Source organism: Mus caroli, unplaced genomic scaffold (genome assembly GCF_978045245.1).
Source record: "Mus caroli unplaced genomic scaffold, Mus_caroli_1 scaffold_19, whole genome shotgun sequence".
Taxonomy (NCBI): domain Eukaryota; kingdom Metazoa; phylum Chordata; class Mammalia; order Rodentia; family Muridae; genus Mus; species Mus caroli.
The window spans coordinates 82312237-82333730 of NW_028227274.1; the positions used below are offsets into that span (position 1 = coordinate 82312237).

The window sequence follows — 21494 nt, forward strand, 5'->3', positions numbered from 1 at the left end:
ACGGGAGAGGTGATCAAGAAGAAATATCTCCACTGAAAAACACCCCACCCCCCTTTTTTAACATGTATGAGGAGCTCGGAGAGGGCCATCACTTTGTAAAGGTCACCTCTATCCTGATAACAAACGGGAGTTGATCCTGTCACTGTTTGGCAAAGACACTGTTTAAGAGAGCTGAGTAGCCCTGCCATCTTTAGGAAGCAGGAACAGTCACATTGAGCTAACTGACTCAGTGTCAAAGCTCAAGTTCTACCTTTTCCTATCTTCTGCTGGAAGGGGAGGTGGACGGAGGGAGCTGGCCCTGGAGTGGACACAGCTCAAGGCAAAGCAACCAGGAGGCCAGAGGCCATTCTCCAGTGCTTCCTCCCATCGCCTTAGGAAGGGATTTAAATGGAACTCATCCTGACAGAGTCTGGCTTCCTGTCCAGAACCATGATAGACTGTGCCTGAGTTATCTGCCAAACACTGATGCAGTGCTGCATTGGGCTGCAGCTGTTGTCTACTATAAACGAAAGTGGTTAGAGCAGAGGGTGGACTTCCTTGGCAGGCTTGGCACATCACCACCTTTAGTTTAATGCTATAATTTTATTTCAAAGAAAACAACAAGAACAATTTTGCCTCTGAGGAATGGGGCTATTTTACAATTTTGAGAACAAAACAAAAAGAGCAATGGAATCAAGAAAGATCACCAGACCACTGCCCTGCACCCTGCACTTACAGTGCTGGGGGACAAGGGCAACGGGTGGGCATCCACTGTAATGGTCAATGTCAGCCTCCCCATATTCTGAAAGTCAAAGATAAATCCTGCAGAAATGATACTGAGACAAACAAATATTTCATATAAAAAGCAATGAATGATATTTTTCATAGTGGACATTTCATGTACAGACAAAATGAATTTTATGGTATGAAATGAATTCAGAATGAGAATTAATTAATTGTCTCAACCCAGGTGGATTGTAACTGAATAAAATTTTCAAGACTTTTCTCAAACCACAGTTGAAAGATTACTCAACGACCATGGCGAAGGAATCCCCTAAAATATTTGCAGAGAGGAAATTTATACATAAAATGAACTAACAGGCTTCCTTTGGTCTGGGAACACCATTATCTTAAACTTAAAAATAACAATAAAAACAATGTAATGTGTTCACTGCTTCAAGATGTAATCTTGGTAGTTCCGATTTTTAATCGGCTGTGGGAGTAGATGGCAGAGCTGTGTGCGCCATAGCAGGCACAGAGGGACATTTCCTATTTCCCATAGGGGACACCATTTTTTGATGACTAAACAGGGAACTTATATGGGAGAAGACCCAGCGAAAACTGCTGCTCCCCACAGTGGTACTTCGAGGGGCAAGGCCATCCGCAGAGGGCCCAGTGACCAGCTCTATGGCACAGGTTCATCCGGCCTGCCCACTCTCAGGAGGCTGCTGGGCAACCGAGGTGTAGGCTTGGCTTGCTGCCCTCCTCAGGTGCCTCCTTAGTGGCCGATGTTACCCCTGCCTGAAGGGCTTGTTCAGCACACCTCTCAAGTAAACACGACAAAGTTCCCTGGCCTCAGGGTGGCACAGGTAGATCTCTGAAGCCTGCCCAGTGCCCAGCATGGAGGCCTGCCTCACGCTTCTTGGAGCTCACTGTTTTCTCTTTGGCTCTGGATCACTGTGGCTGCTGGGGAGCCGTCCTGGGTATAGATGACCATGCTCGTCAACTGTTCCGTGCTGCTGGAACCCACAGCCTCAGCACTGAGTGCAGCCCCGGCCTGCAGGATCTCTGGAGAGCTGGCTGTCTCTATCACAGTGTGGGAGTAAACTCCTGTGTCCTCCTGTACACCTGGAGGCAACTCGGTCACAATGTAGTGAGTGGTGCCCTCGGGGAAGCTGCTGTTGGATTCTCGGACCATGGCTTGGACTAGCTCTTCTGTTACAATGATCTGAGAGATCTCTCCTTCTGACTCTACCAGGTCCATGTGCTCGGCTGGCACCCGCAGGCCATGGGTCTCAGCCTCCTGCATGATGAACTGGGAGCCTTCTCCGGCCACCATGTGGACGGCGCCCTCTTCATTCACAATGACTTGAGTAACGCCATCCTTTATCAGCTGGCTAGCTGCAGCTGTGTCACAGACAGCAAACTGAAGGACTCCCTGAACCATCTTCTTGAAGGCCACCTGGGCTCGTTCCTGAGACGTGATGATGGCTGAGGGGCGGACAACCTGGGTCAGTACTTCCATGGATGCTGGACTCTCCTCAACATCTTGGAACAGCTGAGCCTCTGTGGCCTCCGCCTTGGTGTGAGCCTGGGCCACTTCCTGGCTGGGCAGCTGGATCAGCATGTCCTTGTGGCTGGGCCGACCTTTTTCCTCATGCCCCGCTCTGCTCTCCACCTCTCCCAACTCTGTGACAGCACACAGCAGTGCATCTAAGGCTGAGGAGTTGTCAGATGGAGGGACTCCAGCCTCAGAGAGACTTAAGATCTCCTGTTTGGTGACCTGCTGTATGACAGCGGCACCTGGACTGAGGGCCTCGTCCACACTGTGGCTTTCCATGGAACCCCCCATGACAACCACCTGGGTGGTTCCGTCTGCCAACTGCTCGGGGAGGATGGGTCCAGGTACCACACTGCCCACATGTGATCCGTTCTGACTTGTGGCAATGACCTGCCCATGTTCTGTGATATGCACCACCCTGGCCACTTGGCCAGCCATCGCCAGCGTCTGCAGTGTGGCCGCAGCAGTCTCTTCCACGGAGGCGTCCAGGGCGAACTCGCCGTCGTAGCCCTGGATGATGATGACCTGCTGGACCGGCTCAGGGGATGCAGCCTGCCGCTTGCTGCTCCTCAAGGACCTCTCCTTGACAGGTGACTCCTCCGCCAGGGTGGCTGCAGTGAAGGGGCTGTCTGTCTCCACAAACGTGGCTCCTTGTCCTTTCAGGCGGCACTCATAGGACTTGGACACGATGCCTGTGGAAGACAGGGACCAGTTAGAGTGTGGAAAGAGAACTTCAAGAGTCAACTTAGACAGCTTTCTGCAGCTGCTCTCTGCCTCAGGATCGGATGTGGATGTGTGGCCCTCTCTGCAGAGGCCAAGGAGTGCGCACTAGATGCATCAGGAGGCCGCTCACTCATGTGTACCTTTACAGGCTGTTACGAGATATAGTCCTTCCCGTAACCACGTGACATCTGTACAAACCTGACTCTGCAGCATTGCTGCTGTGCAGGGTCCTGGGGTGGGCTACAGATAGCTCCTGCCGTGTGATGCTCACTACTGTCAACTTGACAGCATCTCCAATTACCTCCAGCCAGACCTCTGGGCACGGCTCTGAAGGACGGTCTGAATGAAGTTAGCCTCTGAGCACGCCTGTGAGGGGCTATGAAGTCAAGGTAACAGAGGTAGAAAACACCTTAACTGCAGGAGGCACCATTCCAGGGCTAGGGACCTGGACTGAATAAGGCGGAGGTGAACTGAGTCCCTGCTTCCGGGCAGCACCTACATGTGGCCACAGGCTACACACTCTGATGCCATGCCTTTCCTGCCAAGAGAGACTGAATCACCTTTAAGTTGCTTCTTGTTAGGCATTGTGTCACAGCAGTGAGAAAACTCCCGCACTTGGTCCCTCTCATGTCCAACAGCAAGAACAAAAAGGAAAGCCAGCAGTAGGATCTTTTAACCCAAAGGAAAACCTTTTCTTAAGGGACAAATGTAATCAATAAAGACAGTGAAAGCGTTACACATTAAGTTAAAAAGTGTTACCAACAAATGCAGCTGGAAGAGTTCATGGCAACAAATATTTACTGAACCAAAGTGATAGCTAGGCCAGTGTGGCTGTGGTGAGCCGTGTGGGCTGAGCACTGTGCTAGGTTCAGGCCCAGAAAGACAAACAAAAGGCCCGGGCACTTGGAGTCTGGCACCAGGTCTCTCAGCGTAGGCCTAAAGGGCCCTGGGAACAGTTCACCCCACCTGATCAGGTGCCCAGCATGGAAGAGGAGACATAGCTAACAAAGCTTTGCCTGCTGACATTACCACCGTGGCTCGGACACCATGGAAGCCAGAGGACACGCACAGCTGCAAAGATGAACAAATCACATCCTTGGCTATAGGACAGGATGGAAGGGAAAGGACCTGCCAAAGATCCATGAGCTGGGCCTTCAAGGATAGGGAGACCCTAGATGGTAAGGCAGAGAGCTGTGCAGAGAGCAGAGTACAGGTTCCTGGGCATGCTCACATGCTCCATGCTCCAGCAGCTGTGGTAGAAACCTGTTGAATGCTTTTAAACAGACAGACGAGAACTGTGACACAGGGCAGCAGAGCGAGTGTTTCCATGTCAACCTCAAGTCCCTCCTAGTGAGAGCACGGTGGCTCTTCTGAAAACACAGCAAGGCCCCTGGGTGCGATGATTCAGCTCTCTTGTGGGATGAGGAGTGGACAGGACAGGGAAGACGAGTAGGGGAGAAGTAAGACGGGAACCCTAACAACCACTTGGCCGAGACACAAGACAGTAGGCGCAGCTTCTGCCCTGCCAGTCTCCCAGCCATTCCAGTTTCAGCCCAGACTCTGGTTTCAGGGCCACGAGCCCAGGGCTGAGCTGTCTGCCCAGGAAGTCGGGGTGTATGACGGATGCGAGGCACACACGTGCACACGTTCATGACCTTATCTCCAAGTTCGGAACTCAACAGGGTAAGGAGTGATGGGAACCGTCTGCCGTCTCCATGGAGAACGGACGACTCTGATTAGAGTTCCTGTTCTCTCCACCCCCCTCACACCTGGGTTTAACACTCCCTCCATCAGCAGCACCTGCATGTCTGACACAACTCTCTTACACTCTCAGTGAACTGTGCAGAGTTATTTATTTTCTTATGTGCTTTATTCTTCTTACCAAGGGGTGCAAGGGAGACAGGATCAAGACTTGAAGCTCATTATTTATTGCTGGCATCCCTTAAAAACAGCAATTTTGCTTACCACCTTGATGGTGTGTTCCAAAAAAGCTTTTTATTTCAAGGCCAAGTTAATCCTGAGCACAGGCCCCTGACAGGGCCTTTGGGTAGGAACAGTGGTCCGGAATGTGTAAGTATTCACGAGCTGTTTTTGTCTTTGTTGGAGAACTCTCGTGGCTGTGGGTCTCAGAAAGTTTACTGGAGTTGTGTCAACAGAGCAGCTCCTCACCTCATAGCCACAGCATACCGTGACAGGAAGGTGCTGCTCAGACTGGTGCAGTAGGAGAAGAGGGGACACCGGGAGACGGGACTGTGACAGCTAAAGGTCAACTCAACTTCCCCACAGCGAGAACGGAGCACTGTGAGGACCACGATGTCAGGCTGCTGGGAGATGGGAGTTTCCAGGTGTGCCTCTTGGGGTTTTCACCCAGGGGTTTGGAGTACACCCTATAGGAGTCTGAAGGGCTCTGCATGGAGCCTGCTTGTGCTTGTGAGCTTCTGATGCCTCATCCCATCTTCCTCCAATTTTCCAAAACACAACTTCTCTCATTTGCCTAGACCAGTGCAGTACATTGCTCTACGGACACAGGAGTGGGTGATAAGGGCGAGAGTGGTCAGTCTGGGGATGCTAAGAAACAGCTCAAGCATGAGCAGGCCTCCATGAGCAGGTCTGCATGAGCAGGCCTCCTTGAGCGAGTCTCCATGAGCAGGCCTCCATGAGGGAGTCTCCATGAGCAGGCCTCCATGAGCAGGCCTCCATGAGCAGGCCTCCATGGCAGAGTCTCCATGAGCAGGCCTCCATGAGCAGGCCTCCATGAGCAGGCCTCCATGTGCAGGCCTCCATGAGCAGGCCTCCATGAGCAGGCCTCCATGAGCAGGCCTCCATGAGAGTGTTTTGCTTGCCTTTCTTAATTCTGATTTGGGTTTGTGCCTGCTCATCCTGATTTCAAGGTCATCCATGGTGTAATTCACAGACTGCTTCATTCAACTGGCCCTGCCCCCAGTAATTACATAAGAAGAGATTATTGCCTTTACAGTAAAAATCAGGAGAAACCATACAAGTTGGGGGAAATGAGAATACTATTATTCTTAGAAGGCAAGAAAGACCACTTGCTTGGGCCCCAGCAATCCACTACTCGCTAGAAAATGGAAGGAAACTGCCTCAGGTACAGAATGATCCTCTGAATCCCTTGCAGCATTGATAATCATGATTCGGAACTACTTGCTCAGTTAATTTGAATCCAGAGATGGGCTAAGCTACTTCCAAACCATTAAAGTAAACCGTGTGGGTAAATACTGCTGTCAGTTGGTTCTGTGATGAAGTTTAATGCCACCAACATCTTAACCTCCGGCAGCGCGGCCCCAGCCAGTCCATCATAGTTCATAAATGTGAGTGCAGGTCCGTCTTTTGATTCAGCAATTTAATAACTTCGAGTGCTGTCAGTACTGCTTTGAAAAATAGCACCTATAAAATGTAACAGCCTCAATCAGATTGAAAAAGATTCACCCATTGAAGATTCTTCCATTTCAACCATAATGAATTAATGTGGAGCGATGCAGAAGTTCAAGTGTCACTTAAACGAATGTGAGTCTCTACTGTAACTTTGAATTCCAGAATGTGATGGGCACACGAGCTCCTTCTAGTGAGAATGGACTGTGAAGCTCGCTGGTGCAGATGGCCACGTGGAGTGGCCCTGCTGGACAGGCACAGTCTTCAGGTTTGATCCCAGAGGCCTCATTTCGGCTGCAGCTTCAACAAGCTTGCAGATCTTTAACGGCCTGTGGATGCCTGGCTAGCATTTGTGCTGTACTTATTTTTAAGACATACTGTTGGATTTCAGAGCAATGCCTATACTTTGGACCTGTTTCTAATAGGGCGAACAGTCATGTGCAGAAGTTGGGAATGGAGTTAATAGGCAGCCCTGTTCGTGGTCATGAGACCCTTCTTGCTTATCTGCTCCCATGCATAGAGATACTGCTCATGTCTAGACGCTAAGAAGAGTTACTAACTCAGATGGTACTAAAGGTGGCTCTTGGTTTGTTTGTTTTTGTTTTTGCTTGGGATCTGTTTTCAATGAAGTGATTTTGGGGCTAAGCTTTGCTTCAGTAGAACACAGCAATGTAACCGCTGACCCTTCTGGAAGAGCGTGCTCCAAAGATGGAGACAATGGGTAAGTTGTGAAGGCTTGTGGTCCCCGAGCCACACTGGGGTCTGCCCCTCTGTCAGGCTCTGGGCAGATGTGGAGGCGCTGTGCACCTGACTCCTTTCTTTGTGTGTGAGCTGGGCTATGGTTACTGTCATCATTCCCCCCCCCCCCCCACAGAATAAATACCTTATGCTTTTGTTAAGCTTACATTTAATTAAAATGTACAGAATTTGTGCAGTAAACTCAAATGAAACAAATAAAACAAGGGCCCCCTCTCTTGAAGGCATACGTTGTGAATGAAAAATGTCATTACAGACTAAAAAATTTTGCAGTAAACAGGGCCTACAGAGAGAAGTTTCCCCTGTAATGACATCCATAAAATACACAAATGGCACTTTTAGTACCATCCTGAATATGGCATTTTCTGTGCTCTACACACAATCTAAATGGTTTGATCATAGAGCATAATACTCCATTGGGTTTATAGAACAATCAATGTTCCATAAAATGATGTATTTATCCAATAGTAGGCTCAGCAGTTACTGGTCTATGACATTGTAGGACACAGGCTTGGGCTCCTCTCAGCACACATGCTGGCTGTAAAACTTATCTAACACCACTTCAACAACTTCATCTCATCTGTGGCAAGTAATTTGTGGAAGCCTCAGCTTGGTTCAAAAAAAACCTTGTAATAAAAATTCATAGAATTTTCAGGAGAACGAAGGCTGCTGACAATAGAAAGGTCACATTGTGTCTGCACTCAGGGGTCAAAGGTTGTCGGCGTTTCTAAAGCTGAGAGTAGATTTCATGCATCGTGTAGCAGATAAAGATGGCATTAAAAAGACGTGTCGTGGGGTGAGGTGCCTGATGCCGGCGAGAGCGGTGTTAATATCCTATGTAAACCACTCTGCAGCTATGAGCCAGCGTTTATGTCACTCCCGGAGCCTCCCCTGAGCAGTACTAAATGTTTATCTGGTGCTCCGGCACACTACAGATTCTGTGGTTTAGAGTCTATGTTTTGGTTAAACCACTAAAGCCTGAAAATGCTGGGCTGTTTCACTGTCATAATTAAAGCACCTTGAATATGAAGCGATCCAAAAAATAGTACTTTTCATATAAAAACTTGGGGCACACATGACATTCTGATTCTTAAGCCATGTATAATTTTTCCTGACTTTCATTTTAAGATGTAATTTTAAAAAGAATGTTAAAAAATCATACTTAATGTCTATTAAAATGAAACAATATTAACAGATTATGCTAATAAATTAGAGCCATATTTTAATGTCACAAAAGCTTATAAGTTTCTCAAGTGAAAGCAGGAAAAATGACAAATTAAAATTCAGTGAAATATAACCTTTTAGAAGTTTAAAGCAGGGAATACATTATTCTCACAATAGCAGCCAGCAATAGTTTAGCCAGTCAAATCGATGTCGATAATTGCTCTGTAATTTATTCATCTTAAAGACAGCAACCATCCCTGGCATCGTGCGGGTGCCCGCTTCCAACCCGGCTTAACGAGCGAGTGCTTTCCAGGCAGCCCGGTCCAGCCTACATGTGCAAGGGCCTTGTCTCTGCACAGCTTCTCACACCACAAATACGTAGGGAAGCCCTCAAATTCTTGTCAGAAAACCCAGGCCCAGACTGTAGGACTTGACTGGGATTAAAAAGATAGCATGCGCTGGAGTAATAGTGACAGAGCCGGGTGGAAAGAAACCTGCTGGCCAGCATGGGGCGGTCAGTATCTCATGCCTATTACCTCAAAGTTAGAAAGATACACTCTGCCAGGCTATTAAAGTTCACACAGGAAGTAGAAACAGGCGGGATATCTGTGATACAGAATGAAGCATTAATTTAGCTTTTTATGTACCTGTTTACATGGCCATCAGAACAGCAGGGCTTGTGTCGGGCACAGGATTGGTTATTATGGACCTAAAATGAGCCTCAGTGATGTGGCTCACCTCAGCTGTGTTAGGTGAACCACGGCAATGACTACATTCTCCTTACATCAGACATAAGCACACGCAGGCACAACCTGAAGAACTACAGTGTGATGAAGGTCTCTGCTTCCCAAGAGATGAGAGAAATTATTGTCCTATAAGAAATTAGCTCAAGTTAAGCCACTGAAAAGCTCTTCAGATATAAGCTCAAATATCACACTCTGCAGATGCGCCGTGCGAGTTTCCGTGAAGGGCACACACAATGGATCAGGACAAGCATTCAGGGCACCACTCGGTTTAACTCCTTTTCCTTGAGTCCATCAGCATCACACTTCCTGCTGGTGGTGACAGAGATGATTATGAATGACCTCTGAAAAGAACTCTAAGATATCCAGAAAAAAATGAAGAATAAATTTTATCTCAGGTTGGAAATATACACTTGTTCAGGTTTCTAACTTTACCAAGAATAGTCTCTGTGGGCCCAGGTACTTCCATGGGCACTGAAGGGTGACAAAGAATAAAAGACAATATTTTACCTTTAAGGAAATTCTGTATTAGATCAGACCCTTAGGTATATATTATCATTTTCATGCATGAAGCTATGGCAGTACTGGGAGCTGGGCACACAAATCTCACTCAGCGAGGTGAGAGCAGTGGCCTCTGAGGTTATCTTGCCAGGCTTCGGGGGGGTGAGGGAGACAGCAGTTAACTGTTTCTCTGCTGAGCAGACTCTATAAGCTTCATTCATATGTTACAGAATACCAACTATATAACTTCGGAAATTCCACTCAGGTGACAGAAATAGTGTCATTGAGTTTCACACAGTGACGAAATGGTACTTTAAAGCTAGTCTGTAAGGTGCTCTGATCTTGTCATTCACTTATAACTGGCACAAATGTCTAAGTCCATTCGAGCAAACCAAGGGAGAGGCAGAACCTCCCGCAAGGGAGGCAGGCAGGCATCAGCCAGCGGAGGGAGAGGTGTGTGTGTGTGTGTGTGGGGGGGAGTCCATGCTTGTACCTGTACTGGCACCTCTTGTGCTCTAGACATGATTTTGGGTGCGTGGGGCCAGGAGTCTGGTCTGTGTTGAGGGTTCGTTCTCACGTCTCCTTCCTGTGCAGCCTGCTGGGGAACATGAACTGCTGGGACTAAGGCTCCCCTGCTCCTGCACACCTGACACTACCTGGGTCAACATTCTTGCCAGAAGCTCAGGACAGGAGGCCTGGCACTTTCCCTCCTTCTCTGAAGGGAAGCCAGAGGCTTGAAGAAGAGCTACAGACTGCCAGGCCCACGGTGGGAGAGTCGTCTGAAGACCTGCAAGCTCTTCCGGTGGATAGCACCCATCTGTTCACCGCAAGCCTGCCTGGCTTTGACTTAACTAGTACAGGCATTCTTTTCTGCTTTATGAAATCAGGAAATTAAGAAGCCCAACGACCTTTTCCAAAATGTCCTCTGACAGTTTATAAATGCTCAGTACAGATAACACAACATGGGGAGACAAGGTCTATTTTTCAAAAGTTGTACGCATTACACATACCTTAAAATTATGTAAATACAAAGCTTAGCCAGTGTCGCCGGAGGGCACGCCTCTCACAGGCTGACTCCAGAGGCTAACAAAGCAGATTCCCTTGTCCTCTTTGTTTCCGGGCAAACCCTAAGAGAAGATCACATTCCCTCTCTTAGTTGAGACCCCATCTCCTCCATATTACAGCCATGCTATCTTTCCTGAGGAAATGAGAAGACGCAGACATTTGTCTTCATTGCAGACACTTTTGCATGAAGGTAAAAAGCAAACCGCTTCCCGGCAACAGCACAGAGGCACCATTAAAATCAAATTTACAGTAAACAGAACCTACAGCTGGGGTAAAACACTAACTGTTAGTATTTTAATTATCTGCAAAGCTCTTGGAGGTCGAACATCTGCTCCTAGCCAAATGACAGCAGCTGCTTGTGTACACTTAAGACAATTCGGGCTTCTTCCCTACATCTTAAAGTGAGTCATATGGTCTTGGCACATGGCTGCTTTTTCTGTTGATCTGGCTGGGTAAGGAGACTGTCATGTCTTGTGGAGGACAGTCCTGCCAAGCCTGATTCCACCACAGGGAGGACATCCTAAACTAGCAAGAATAGCTGGTCCTGTGAAGTGAACTATTAGAGACAGGGCCCGGCCCGTGTGACCTGCTATGGCTGACAAGACTGTTGATGCAGAGTAGGGAGAGGCTGGACATGGTGCTGTGGGACCCTATGTGACCGGCACCAGGACCTGCTGACATCAATCTGGGTGGCTGAGGGGCAGTTCAGTGCTATGTTTCCCTTGGGTAAGGCCCATGCTGTTCCTTTGGCCTCGTCCATACATTGGCATGGGTTGGGTCAGGACTGGCAGGGGCTCAACATGGAAAATGTAATAGTTAGCTTTCAACCAGTGGATGTTGAAACCTTTACTTTGTCTTTTTTTTTTTTTAAACCTACTTAAACCTTAACCTTCCTTCCTATTTAAAAAACTAATCACAAAATATCTGTGCCTTGGGTCCTAGAGAATGAATATATATATATATATATATATATATATATATATATATATATGTGTGTGTGTGTGTGTGTATGTGTGTATATGTGTGTGTATTATTAATACACACACATGTATGATAATCAAATATGAAGTTGATTTAAAAAATTCAAACGACAAGCCATGAAGCTTAAACTCTGAAATGAGAGGAGGTGACATCTTCTCTCTAATATTTAAGATGTCTATATGACTGCTTCCATCAGAGATGTATGAAGTGCATGCATTCCATCAAGGACACACACACACACTGTCAGGAGCACACACCAGCACAAACACAGCCATGCTGAGGGACCTGCTGGGTCTTCAGATTTCACTCTGCTCCTCCTGCTCCTCATACAGAAGCCTGGTACACACCCACCAAAGGTGCCAACGGAAAGTGGCCAGGCAACAGTATGGGCGTCAGACAGGTAAACAGCCTCTATACCCAGAGACAGATCCTCTATAGCAGGTGGAGGGAATAGAAGTCTTACCAGAGCTTCAGCCACACTTCACGCCTTTCTACCTGTACAGCTGTTTAAAAAGCAGGGCAGCAGGAGCTGTAGTGGCTCAGTGGCACACCAGTGGCCACCTCGGGCCACCCCAGAGCCCCAACAACTGCTGTTGGTACATTATTTTTGTATTTTTCCCATAAATATGGCGAATAATGTTGCTGATGCATCATTCCACCGAACTAACTGATGGGAAACAAGGCATATTGCTGCCTGTTTCTGAGATCTTAAAGGGAGTCATCTGGGAGAAGGAGGGGCACCCTGGGAAAAGCGAATGCACACAGTGAGTCAGCCCATCAGCATGGGAAAGGCGAGTGCACACAGTGAGTCAGCCCATCAGCATGGGAAAGGCGAGTGCACACAGTGAGTCAGCCCATCAGCATGGGAAAGGCGAGTGCACACAGTGAGTCAGCCCATCAGCATGGGAAAGGCGAGTGCACACAGTGAGTCAGCCCATCAGCATGGGAAAGGCGAGTGCACACAGTGAGTCAGCCCATCAGCATGGGAAAGGCGAGTGCACACAGTGTGGCCATCAGCTGACATCTAGCATCCCCTACTTAAACATGGAAGAACAGATACAACTCTGGTGTGATGCTACACATTTATCACCACCATGGCAGGATCTGGGCTCCAGGAATATCACAGTAAACTCTGTACATAAGAGAATATTTAAGTCTTTCTCAGGTGCGCATTCCTTTAACTTGAAAGTGACCTATCACCCATGGAGAGAGATTTGCTTGGGCAATGCCTACAAAGACAGAGGGGTGGATGGTATATGAAGTGGTACAGTCACCCTCACAATGAAAAATATTCAGTCTAAAGGTCTCCATGTTGCAGGTGAAGGTGCACAGGCCTTTCATGGTGATCAGGAGCCCAGGAGAGTCGACGCCGGGTTCTATGCACACATGCTAGACCTTTGGAAAGCAGAAGCAGTAATAAAACAGGCAGGTCAACGCCAAGTGCAGAAAGACAAGAGGTTTTGAACTGTGGGGTGAGAAGGTCTAGACAGCACTTCCGAGGCCTAAGTTCTTAGAGCCCTTGGATCCAAACAGCCTTTGCAGAGGAAGGCAAGCCTCAGGTGCAGGCCTGACTACCACCTGATTACTTCCTGACTGTCCAAGGGTGACTTGCATGGGATGCGTAGAGTGGGAGCTTTGGTAATAGAGAAGCCCATGAAGTCACCGCTCAGGGTGCTGATTAAACAATAGTGCTGTGACTTGAGACCAGCAAGCACATCATGGAAGTTTAGATGTAGGTAGTGGTCCCACCCACGTATGCATTTAGTGCATCAGAAAGCAGACTGATGTTTGAGAAGGGCTGTCTTTCCTTGTGTAGTGGCTGTGATCGCACCCTGTTCTTCCTGGAGCAAATCCCATGGTCCCACAAGCCTAGAATGATCCTGGATGTTACGAATGCTTCCTGCCCATCATAAAGGTACAGTGCCTGGTAGGCTTCCTTGGACACCAGAGGCAGGATGCCCTATTTCTAAGAAACTGGGTGACTGTCAGCTTTAAGCAGAGCCCAGAGCATGACAGTGCTCAGGAGCAGACCAGGGTGGTGGTAGTATGAGCAACTCTGTCTTTTGGGTTCCTATCTGTTCTGGTGAGGGAATACAGGATAGAACCTTGTTAAACTCCAGTGTAAACTACAATGCTATTCTCCTGGATTCTGGAGCTAGACCACGATACCTGGAGCAAAATTTTCTGTTTTAGAGAAACTTTCCTACCCGTGACGGACACTGCTCAGTCATGGGGCAACAGTGGTTACTGCACATCATTTCCCTTGTGACTTAGGTTCTTATGAACTTGCTGTAATCCACAGCTGCCTGCTATGAGTGGATTCTACTGGGACCAGCAATTATAAATTAGGCAGGCCTTGGAATGGGCCATCGTCTTATAGAAACAGCACTTCTGGGATCTGGCTGGAGCCTGTGTAGGTTGCTTGAGTTGTATGTGGCTACACTGTACCCATTAGCAGACATGCAGAGTCAGGGATTTAAAAAAGAATCTAAGAAAGATCTCTTTAAAAGGCCAAGCATGCACTCTCTTTGAACAAAACTACAGAATCGTCTACTGAGCTATGAGTAGAATTCTCTCTCTGAACACAAGAAAAGACCAGGAAAGATCAGAGTCATGAAGAATAATGAAGGAAGATAATTTTTTTAATTTAGATTTCACCAACACAGGAAAGAACACTAAACAATGCAAGACATTCAGTGGAGTTCAAATCCAGTATTGAAACAAAGAGGTTTTTTAGTAAATTCTAAGTTACCCAGTAATACTGTTCTTCAATTCTACATATGCTCAGGGTTTATTTTCATTTATATTACTCGTTTAAATTTCTCTGGATCAATAATCATCTTAACTACTTAACAAACACTGATATTGACAGTTTACTCTATCAACAAGTCAAATATGGACTACAAAAAACTTTGGTGTGTAAGGAATTAATAATCTATTAGAGCGAATGATGCCTCACCTTGTCTAGAGAGGAACCCTGCAGCTTGAAGGATGAGTCAGGTCTTTTTCTAGGCAGTCCAGAGCAGTGGAGAAAGCCTTGTATTATTATTCTAAGCACGCAGCAGGCAGCCCTGGAATCACTTTGCCTGGGAAGAAAGGTGGTAGCCTCAGGGCGGAGCGGGTGGGAGGAGGCAGGAACCGAGTGAAGACCATTAGGTGTTGTTTGCTTATGCAATACTGAGGGAGGAACTTGAACTTAGGAATGGTTGCAGGAAGCACTGGGAAGTGAAGGGACGTGCTGGAACACCTAAGTCCCTTCTAGTGAACCACTGAAGGGTGGGGCTGAGTGCTGAAGCTCTCCTACTGTGAGGGTGAGAGAATTAAAGATCAAGAGCACTTTGGTTTGCCAAAGTCTGGAAGCTCCCATCATCCTTACTCCGTTGGGTTGACTTATCCTTTAGTTCTGAATGCTCCCCTGTAGGAACCTCGAAAGCTGGCTAGACACACTTCTAGACCAAGTTCTCAGCACAAAGGAGGTTTTCTTTGCCTCAGATGGACACAGGGTGGGGGTAAGAGACAAAGACAAGAGATAGAGGAAGAAGGAAGGAGGAAGAGGAGGGTGAGGATGAGGAGCAGGGTATTTGTCCGTGGCCCATAGGCAAATGGTGGTTTATAGGAGTAAACTCCCCCTCGTTAGGATGAGGTCTTTAACTGGGCTCTCTAGTCAAAGGGATTTTTGATTGCTGGATCTTGGTAGCCTGCCTCAGGAGGAGGAAGTAGCCAAATAAGGAATGGACCTTGGGGGCTCGCTTTAGGGGTGTAATCTAACCATGGCTAGAGCTCTGTCACCACTACCCTCAAGTATAAATCCCTCAAGAGAAGGAACCTGGATTGTTCTGCAAGTACTTGGCACAGTGTGGCACACTGCATCTTTCTAGTTATTGACACAACAGAGGACACTGGGAATGCTATGACCCTAGGGTACTAGGAAGTCAAGACATGGGTTATGCATGGGGCATAAGAAGACAGTGAGGAGCAATTTGATGCTATAAAGAGGCCAGGAAGATGGAGACCAGATTCTGGGAGGCTCCTGTACCATTAGAAAGACCACAAAATCAATCATTCAGAGGAGGGTTCTGCTGGGAAGGACTGGGGTCAGGGTAAGCACCAGGTACCACAGAGGAGGCAGGCCTTCTACCACTGCAGACAAACCCCCTTGAGGACAGTATGGTACCTCCTGCCCTGGCCACTGGCCTTTATCACACATGGTCAGTGAATGGTTTAATTCATTCACACGTGTCCAGTTTTACATAAGATCAGAAGACAGGCAACTGATTACTGGGTTCATTAACAGAAGAAAATGAGGGGTTGGGAAGCTAAAATAATATTCTCCAAATGGTGGGAATTCTCCTGTTTACTTTAACTTCTGTTCACTGCTATAGGATATCAAGCATTTTGCTGAACAACAACAACAAAAATGCTCTGTTCTTTCTTGGAGTAGCAAGGCAATCAGAATGACTGCTGAATTAATTCCTCATTTGCTGGCTGAAAGAAACTCAAAGCAGAATTGCCAAAGGGCAAAGCAGAGAGAGGGACAGTATGTATCTCAGCTTTTATATGTGTCCATTTGATTACTGTGTGTGCATGTCTGCAGTATCCTGGAGAGCGAACAGTTATCTTACTCAATTTACACAGTGCTGGGGTATCTATTAGTAGGAACTAGCGTTGGAAAGTATTAATAAGATACCTGAAAATTTTACAAATTCCAAGAAGTATTGCAGATAATGCATATAATAAAAGAAGAACACGCCTCCCAGGAAAGCCTCTACCACAGAGGCTTGCCTAACAAAGCTGTCACATGACAGACACCAGGTTGCAAGATGGAACCTTAGGTGCCCCGTAGTTACCCTTCACTTGGAGGTACCTTCATTTTGGTGTGCAGAGAAACTTTTGTGTTCTGGCTTTCACTTGACATCCATTGGCTAGAATAATGCTTGCTCCAAGTCTGTTCTGCTGGTAACAGGACCACCACTCCATTGGTAGCCATGCACAGCAAGTTTTCCATGAATAATATATAAATATCCAGTGCATCCCTGCAACTGTAACATAGCTCAACATGCTGGTTTTAGTTCTCTGTTAATGTCTGCTTATTATAATCACGGTTTTTTTTTTGTTTTATTGAATACTTTTTAAAAATTTATATATAGAAGCAGTATTATACATATTCTACAAGATATACCACAATTTAGTTTGAATTTTGGATATATTATTCCTAAAGAACACATATTTTTCTCTTTAAAAATATTTCCAGCCTACTGAGAACCTGTTTATTTGGCTCAATGAAACTCTTCATGAATTTGAGAAGGGCAGAAGCCAGGGTAAACTGGGACACAAATGTTTGACTCCCACAGGCATCAAACATTTAGCTCAAGACTATCCAGAGATCCCCTCCCCCATGGGGGGGTGCTTTTTGAACCTTAAATTCAACTTTATGAAAGAAGAACAACAAAGGCTGGAGTAAGATCCTCTTACTCCACTTACAGCACTTAGATCCTCTGGGTATCCATTCAAAGGGGCCAAGTCAAGGAAGATACTGCATTCTGCCTGTGACAAGCTCTTGACCTTGCTCAAAGAAGGCAGGACGCCTTGGTGCTGACGATCACCAATAGGCTACATGATGATTTCATAATCTCTTTGATGTCAAGTAGATTTTTTAGAACAATTGGGCATTCGCCTAGAACTCACAAATACATGACCCTCTTCTACTACTGGCTAATGCTGACAAAGCATGGCACCAGCTAGGCAGGCAGAGGGATCCCAGCATAGTCTACAGAAAACATGAGCTCATCTTATCTTGAACCCTTCTGTTTACATATGAAAGCACAGCGTCCTCTGTATATTGAACACACCCACATTTCCCCAGCACAGCAGCCACTTACACTATCTGGGTCTAGAAATTAATGGGCTGATTATAGCACAGGAGCACACAAATGCATTTACAATGACTGCATTTAGCTGAGTTTGAGTTTAGTAAAGAATTGTTTCTGAGCACTTGAAAAGAAATTCAGGAAAGGTTAAAAAAAAAAAAAAAGAGCCATGTCTAGGCTGAGCTTTGTCCCATTTAAAGTCTTTAAACAGTTGAAGATGGGAAATGTCTACTCATTAAGATGAAGACACAGAGAGCCAAGAGGAAACTGCATTAGGTCTGTAGACCCTGGGCTGCAGAGCAGCAGATGGGGTACTTCGGGGTCAGAGCACAGACACCCATCCTAATGCCGTTCATATTCTGTCTGAGCTCCAAAACAACCACACTCTGGTCTTTCAGCCTGAGAAACCTAAGAAAGCTACTCACGATTCTTGGCATTAAGGTTTCCATTTTGTAAAGGGACAGGATGGTGGCCTGAGTGTCACCACAACAGAGAACAAACAGAGCAACAAAGAGTGTGGTAGGTGAGTGGATGCCACAGATCCTGGCATTCTCCAGACAGCACTGACACAATGGGTGCTCCTGCCTAGGAGGCTCTGAACATGGACTGACATACTCTCCTTGTATTTGCAGGAAGCTTTAGCCACATTCCCATTGGTCAAAGGAGAATTGCCTACATGTAGAGCACCAGTGACTTACCAAGTGTTCTGCTGAATGTCCCAACACAAGACGAAAAGGATATTTAAAGAGATAAGCTGAGTGCTTATAATTTATGTTTACAATGTCAGCTCATTGATTTAGCTATTAATATGCAGTTTAATCAAAATAAAAAAAATACTTGTTTTCAGTTAGATGGATTTTAAGTTTCTGTTGAGATGAATGGATCTACACATATGTTGTACTTTCTGTGTTGTACACACACAAACATACATTGAAACACATGTATACACATATCCTTCTACTTATCAAGTTTGAATATATTTTGCTTCTAATCCAGACAGATTGCTGAAACTTATTTTGCAAGGATATTCTTGAAGAATTCTTGGCTGAAATGCAATTTGGAAACAACGTAGAATGTGGCTGTAGCTGGTGTGGCGTGCCCAAAAGAACTCTGGTGAGTAACTAGGCAACTGTCGGTCTCTGCCTGAAACACCAGACCCATGATGGTCTTCAACAGGAAGAGGTTCTTAAGTAATATGGAATAATGATTTTTTTAAATAAACCATTCACCCACCATTACAGACCTATCAATGAGAATCCTATTCGTCAAGGACCATGCAAAAATGGGAGCTGCACAGGGTTATTTAGAAAAGTACTTCTCTAAAAATTATAGCAATTCATACATAGATACACACTTAAAAAAACAAACAAACTATGAAAATGCACACCAAACCCACTATGAGCTACACACTGCAAGGACTATGATTTGGCTAGAATTAAGAAGGATGATAACACCAAGTGCTGGGGAAGGCACGGGGCACTGGTACTTTCACATACTGTTGGTGAGACTGCAAAGTGGTACAATCATCTTTGGGCAACAATTTGGCCATTTCTTAACACAGCATACTATAATGAAATAAAAACACAAGTTTATTCTGAAACCTGTGCTAAGCATTTACAGTTTACAATCATTCCCAAGTAGAGCAACCAAAATATCTATCACCAGCAGAGTAGTTAAACACACTGGTACATCAGTACAATTGAATACTACTCAGTAATGGAAGGATCATATGACACTTGGCTCAACCATGGGAATGAGTCTCAAAAAGCATTGTGTACAAGGCATCATACTCTCAATTCCATTTCTGTGTCATTCTGGGAGAGACAAAACTGTAGGGAAGTCACCTGCTGAGTGATAGGGAGTAGGTCTATACCGCTGAGGAGACAATGGGACTTTCTGAAACATTGGCTCGGTCGTGGAGATGGGTATGTGAGCACATAACCGTCAAAACCGGTGCTTTTACCTATGGCTTGCCAGGCCTCTATAGGACATACTATGATGTTCTCTTTACAGTCAGTAGATATCAAAATAACTCAACAGCTTGGCTTTAGCACCCAAAGATCTCATCTGTAAAGTTTCCTACTCGCTTGTCAGAGACAACGCAGGACTCATTGTTCAAATAATTCTCTCAAGTTTAAGAAGCCCCAAATCATCAGGCTAGGTTATCATTTACTTTTAAGTTTCATTTTTAATTGATGAGACAGAAATTCAAATAATAAGAAATATTCTGAGATGCTAAATATGTGTGAATTGGTTGCCTGGGAGTAAGAGATGCGACTGTCTGAGTCCAGGTTGCCTTTAGCAATGAAGCATGGTCCTGTGCCTACGGGGGATGCCAGTGGCTTCCTTCTTACTGCCACAGAGACTGAATCTTGTCCATATCTCCTCTACCTCATTAGGGAAAGACCATCCTTATATTCATGTTGCTTTATAGGAAGAAAGCACACTGTACTGTCTACCAGATGGCTGTACTGTGGTTAATTAATGTGGTTCTTAACTGTCTGTCCTTCAGTTACACAGGAGCTGAACATTTTCTTCCTGCTCAGTTAGTTGTGTGTTTGCTCTCTTGGTACGTTCCCGCAGCAGCCTGATGTGAGACACTCAGGTTAAGGAACTTACCTTAGGCTCTGTGTTGGCTAAACTGGTGCCATGAGGTGATACCAAGCTGCTGAGTGTTTAGGAGTCATCTCTCATGAGGGATGGGGAGGGGACTTCGGCTTTCCCTGCCATCACACTGTCTCTTGCTACCTTCCCTTATCAACACAGCAAGGGTTGAACTCTTAATGATTTTGTCTTCTCCTTAATCATTTTCCTTTATCATGTCTTTAGCCAGATTTAAGATTCACACAGATCTGGGCTATACTGCACTGAGTGTGCTTGGGCAACTTCTTCAAGCTCCAAGGCTTCAGTTTCTATGTCTATAATGTGGGGCCATGGAGACCTTGCCAAACAGTTACATATCAGGGGAGATAATGCAAGCAGCTCATGGTGTGCACCTGGTTGGCAACTACATAGGACATAGTGTCACTCGTTGTTTTCTCTGGAGCCATGTAGTGTGGCAGGGCTTTGAGCTATGCTGGACCACCACGGGCATCCATAGCACTTTTCAAAGCTTCTTCCTCCCCAGACTCAATGATATTAAGAGGGTGATATATGGGCTGGAGAGATGGCTCAGCAGTTGGGGGTGCTTGCTGGTCTTGCAGATTACTTGAGTTCAGTTCCCATTTCCTTTGTCAGGTACCTGAGAGCCTTCTGTAACTCTAGCTCCAGGGAATCTGATATTCTCTTCTGGCCTCACAGTCATATATATCGAACCCTCATCCATGTTTATATGCATAATACACAGTTTAAAAATGCCCACATGTGAGTAGAATAACGATGATACCAATGAACACGCCTAACTGGATGGGGACAACTACAGGAGGTTTCCAGAAGTCACACTGTATAGAACTATATCCATATATGCATGCAATGATAATCAGTGAAAAGGGGGCCATGGATTTGAAGTAGAGTGCAGACGGGTATGTGGGAAGGTTTGGAGGGAAGAAAGGGAAAGGAGAAATGTAATTACATGCCAATCTCAAGAATTAAAGCCAGGGAAAAAATAAAAAAGCTAAAAACTACAGCTGCATACATAGCAGCAACGATACACTTACAAATTCAGGTACAGCAAATGTGAGCCAACTCAGATGATGCCCACAGGACAGCAGCTCTGTGCTCTGATGGCAGAGATAGTGTGGTAAATCAGAATTTTAAAAGTTCCTAACACTAAAAGATTTGATTACTGTTTGGTTTAAAACCATGTGTAGTCACTTCTCAGCAACTGAAATTATAGTTAAGATACACTGTACACTCTGAACCAATTGACACGATATTATGCAGTTAAATACATGAATTTACTCAATATTCATCATCCTTCCATTTTAAATACAGATCAATAGTCAGGCTCTATGTAACATAACAAACACGGAATTGGCTGGATGGTAGCGGCAAGCACCTTTAATCCCAGCACTTGGGAGGCAGAAGCAGGTGGATTTATTATGC

The 21494-nt window shown here is 45.9% G+C and overlaps 1 protein-coding gene across 3 annotated transcripts in view; it reads right to left on the bottom strand.

The window, feature by feature from the left end:
- Nucleotides 1-475: 475 nt before the first annotated feature.
- The window catches only part of Znf407 (zinc finger protein 407), a 384272-nt gene continuing 363253 nt past the window's right edge, over nt 476-21494 (bottom strand). For 2 of the 3 annotated variants that reach the window (XM_085833524.1, XM_085833525.1), the window contains one exon: nt 476-2952. In XM_085833524.1, coding sequence (XP_085689650.1) covers nt 1613-2952 — 1340 coding nt within the window. In that variant the 3' untranslated portion in view covers nt 476-1612. The remainder of the gene's footprint in view (nt 2953-21494) is intronic. The other variant, XM_021150389.3, reaches the window with a different exon arrangement.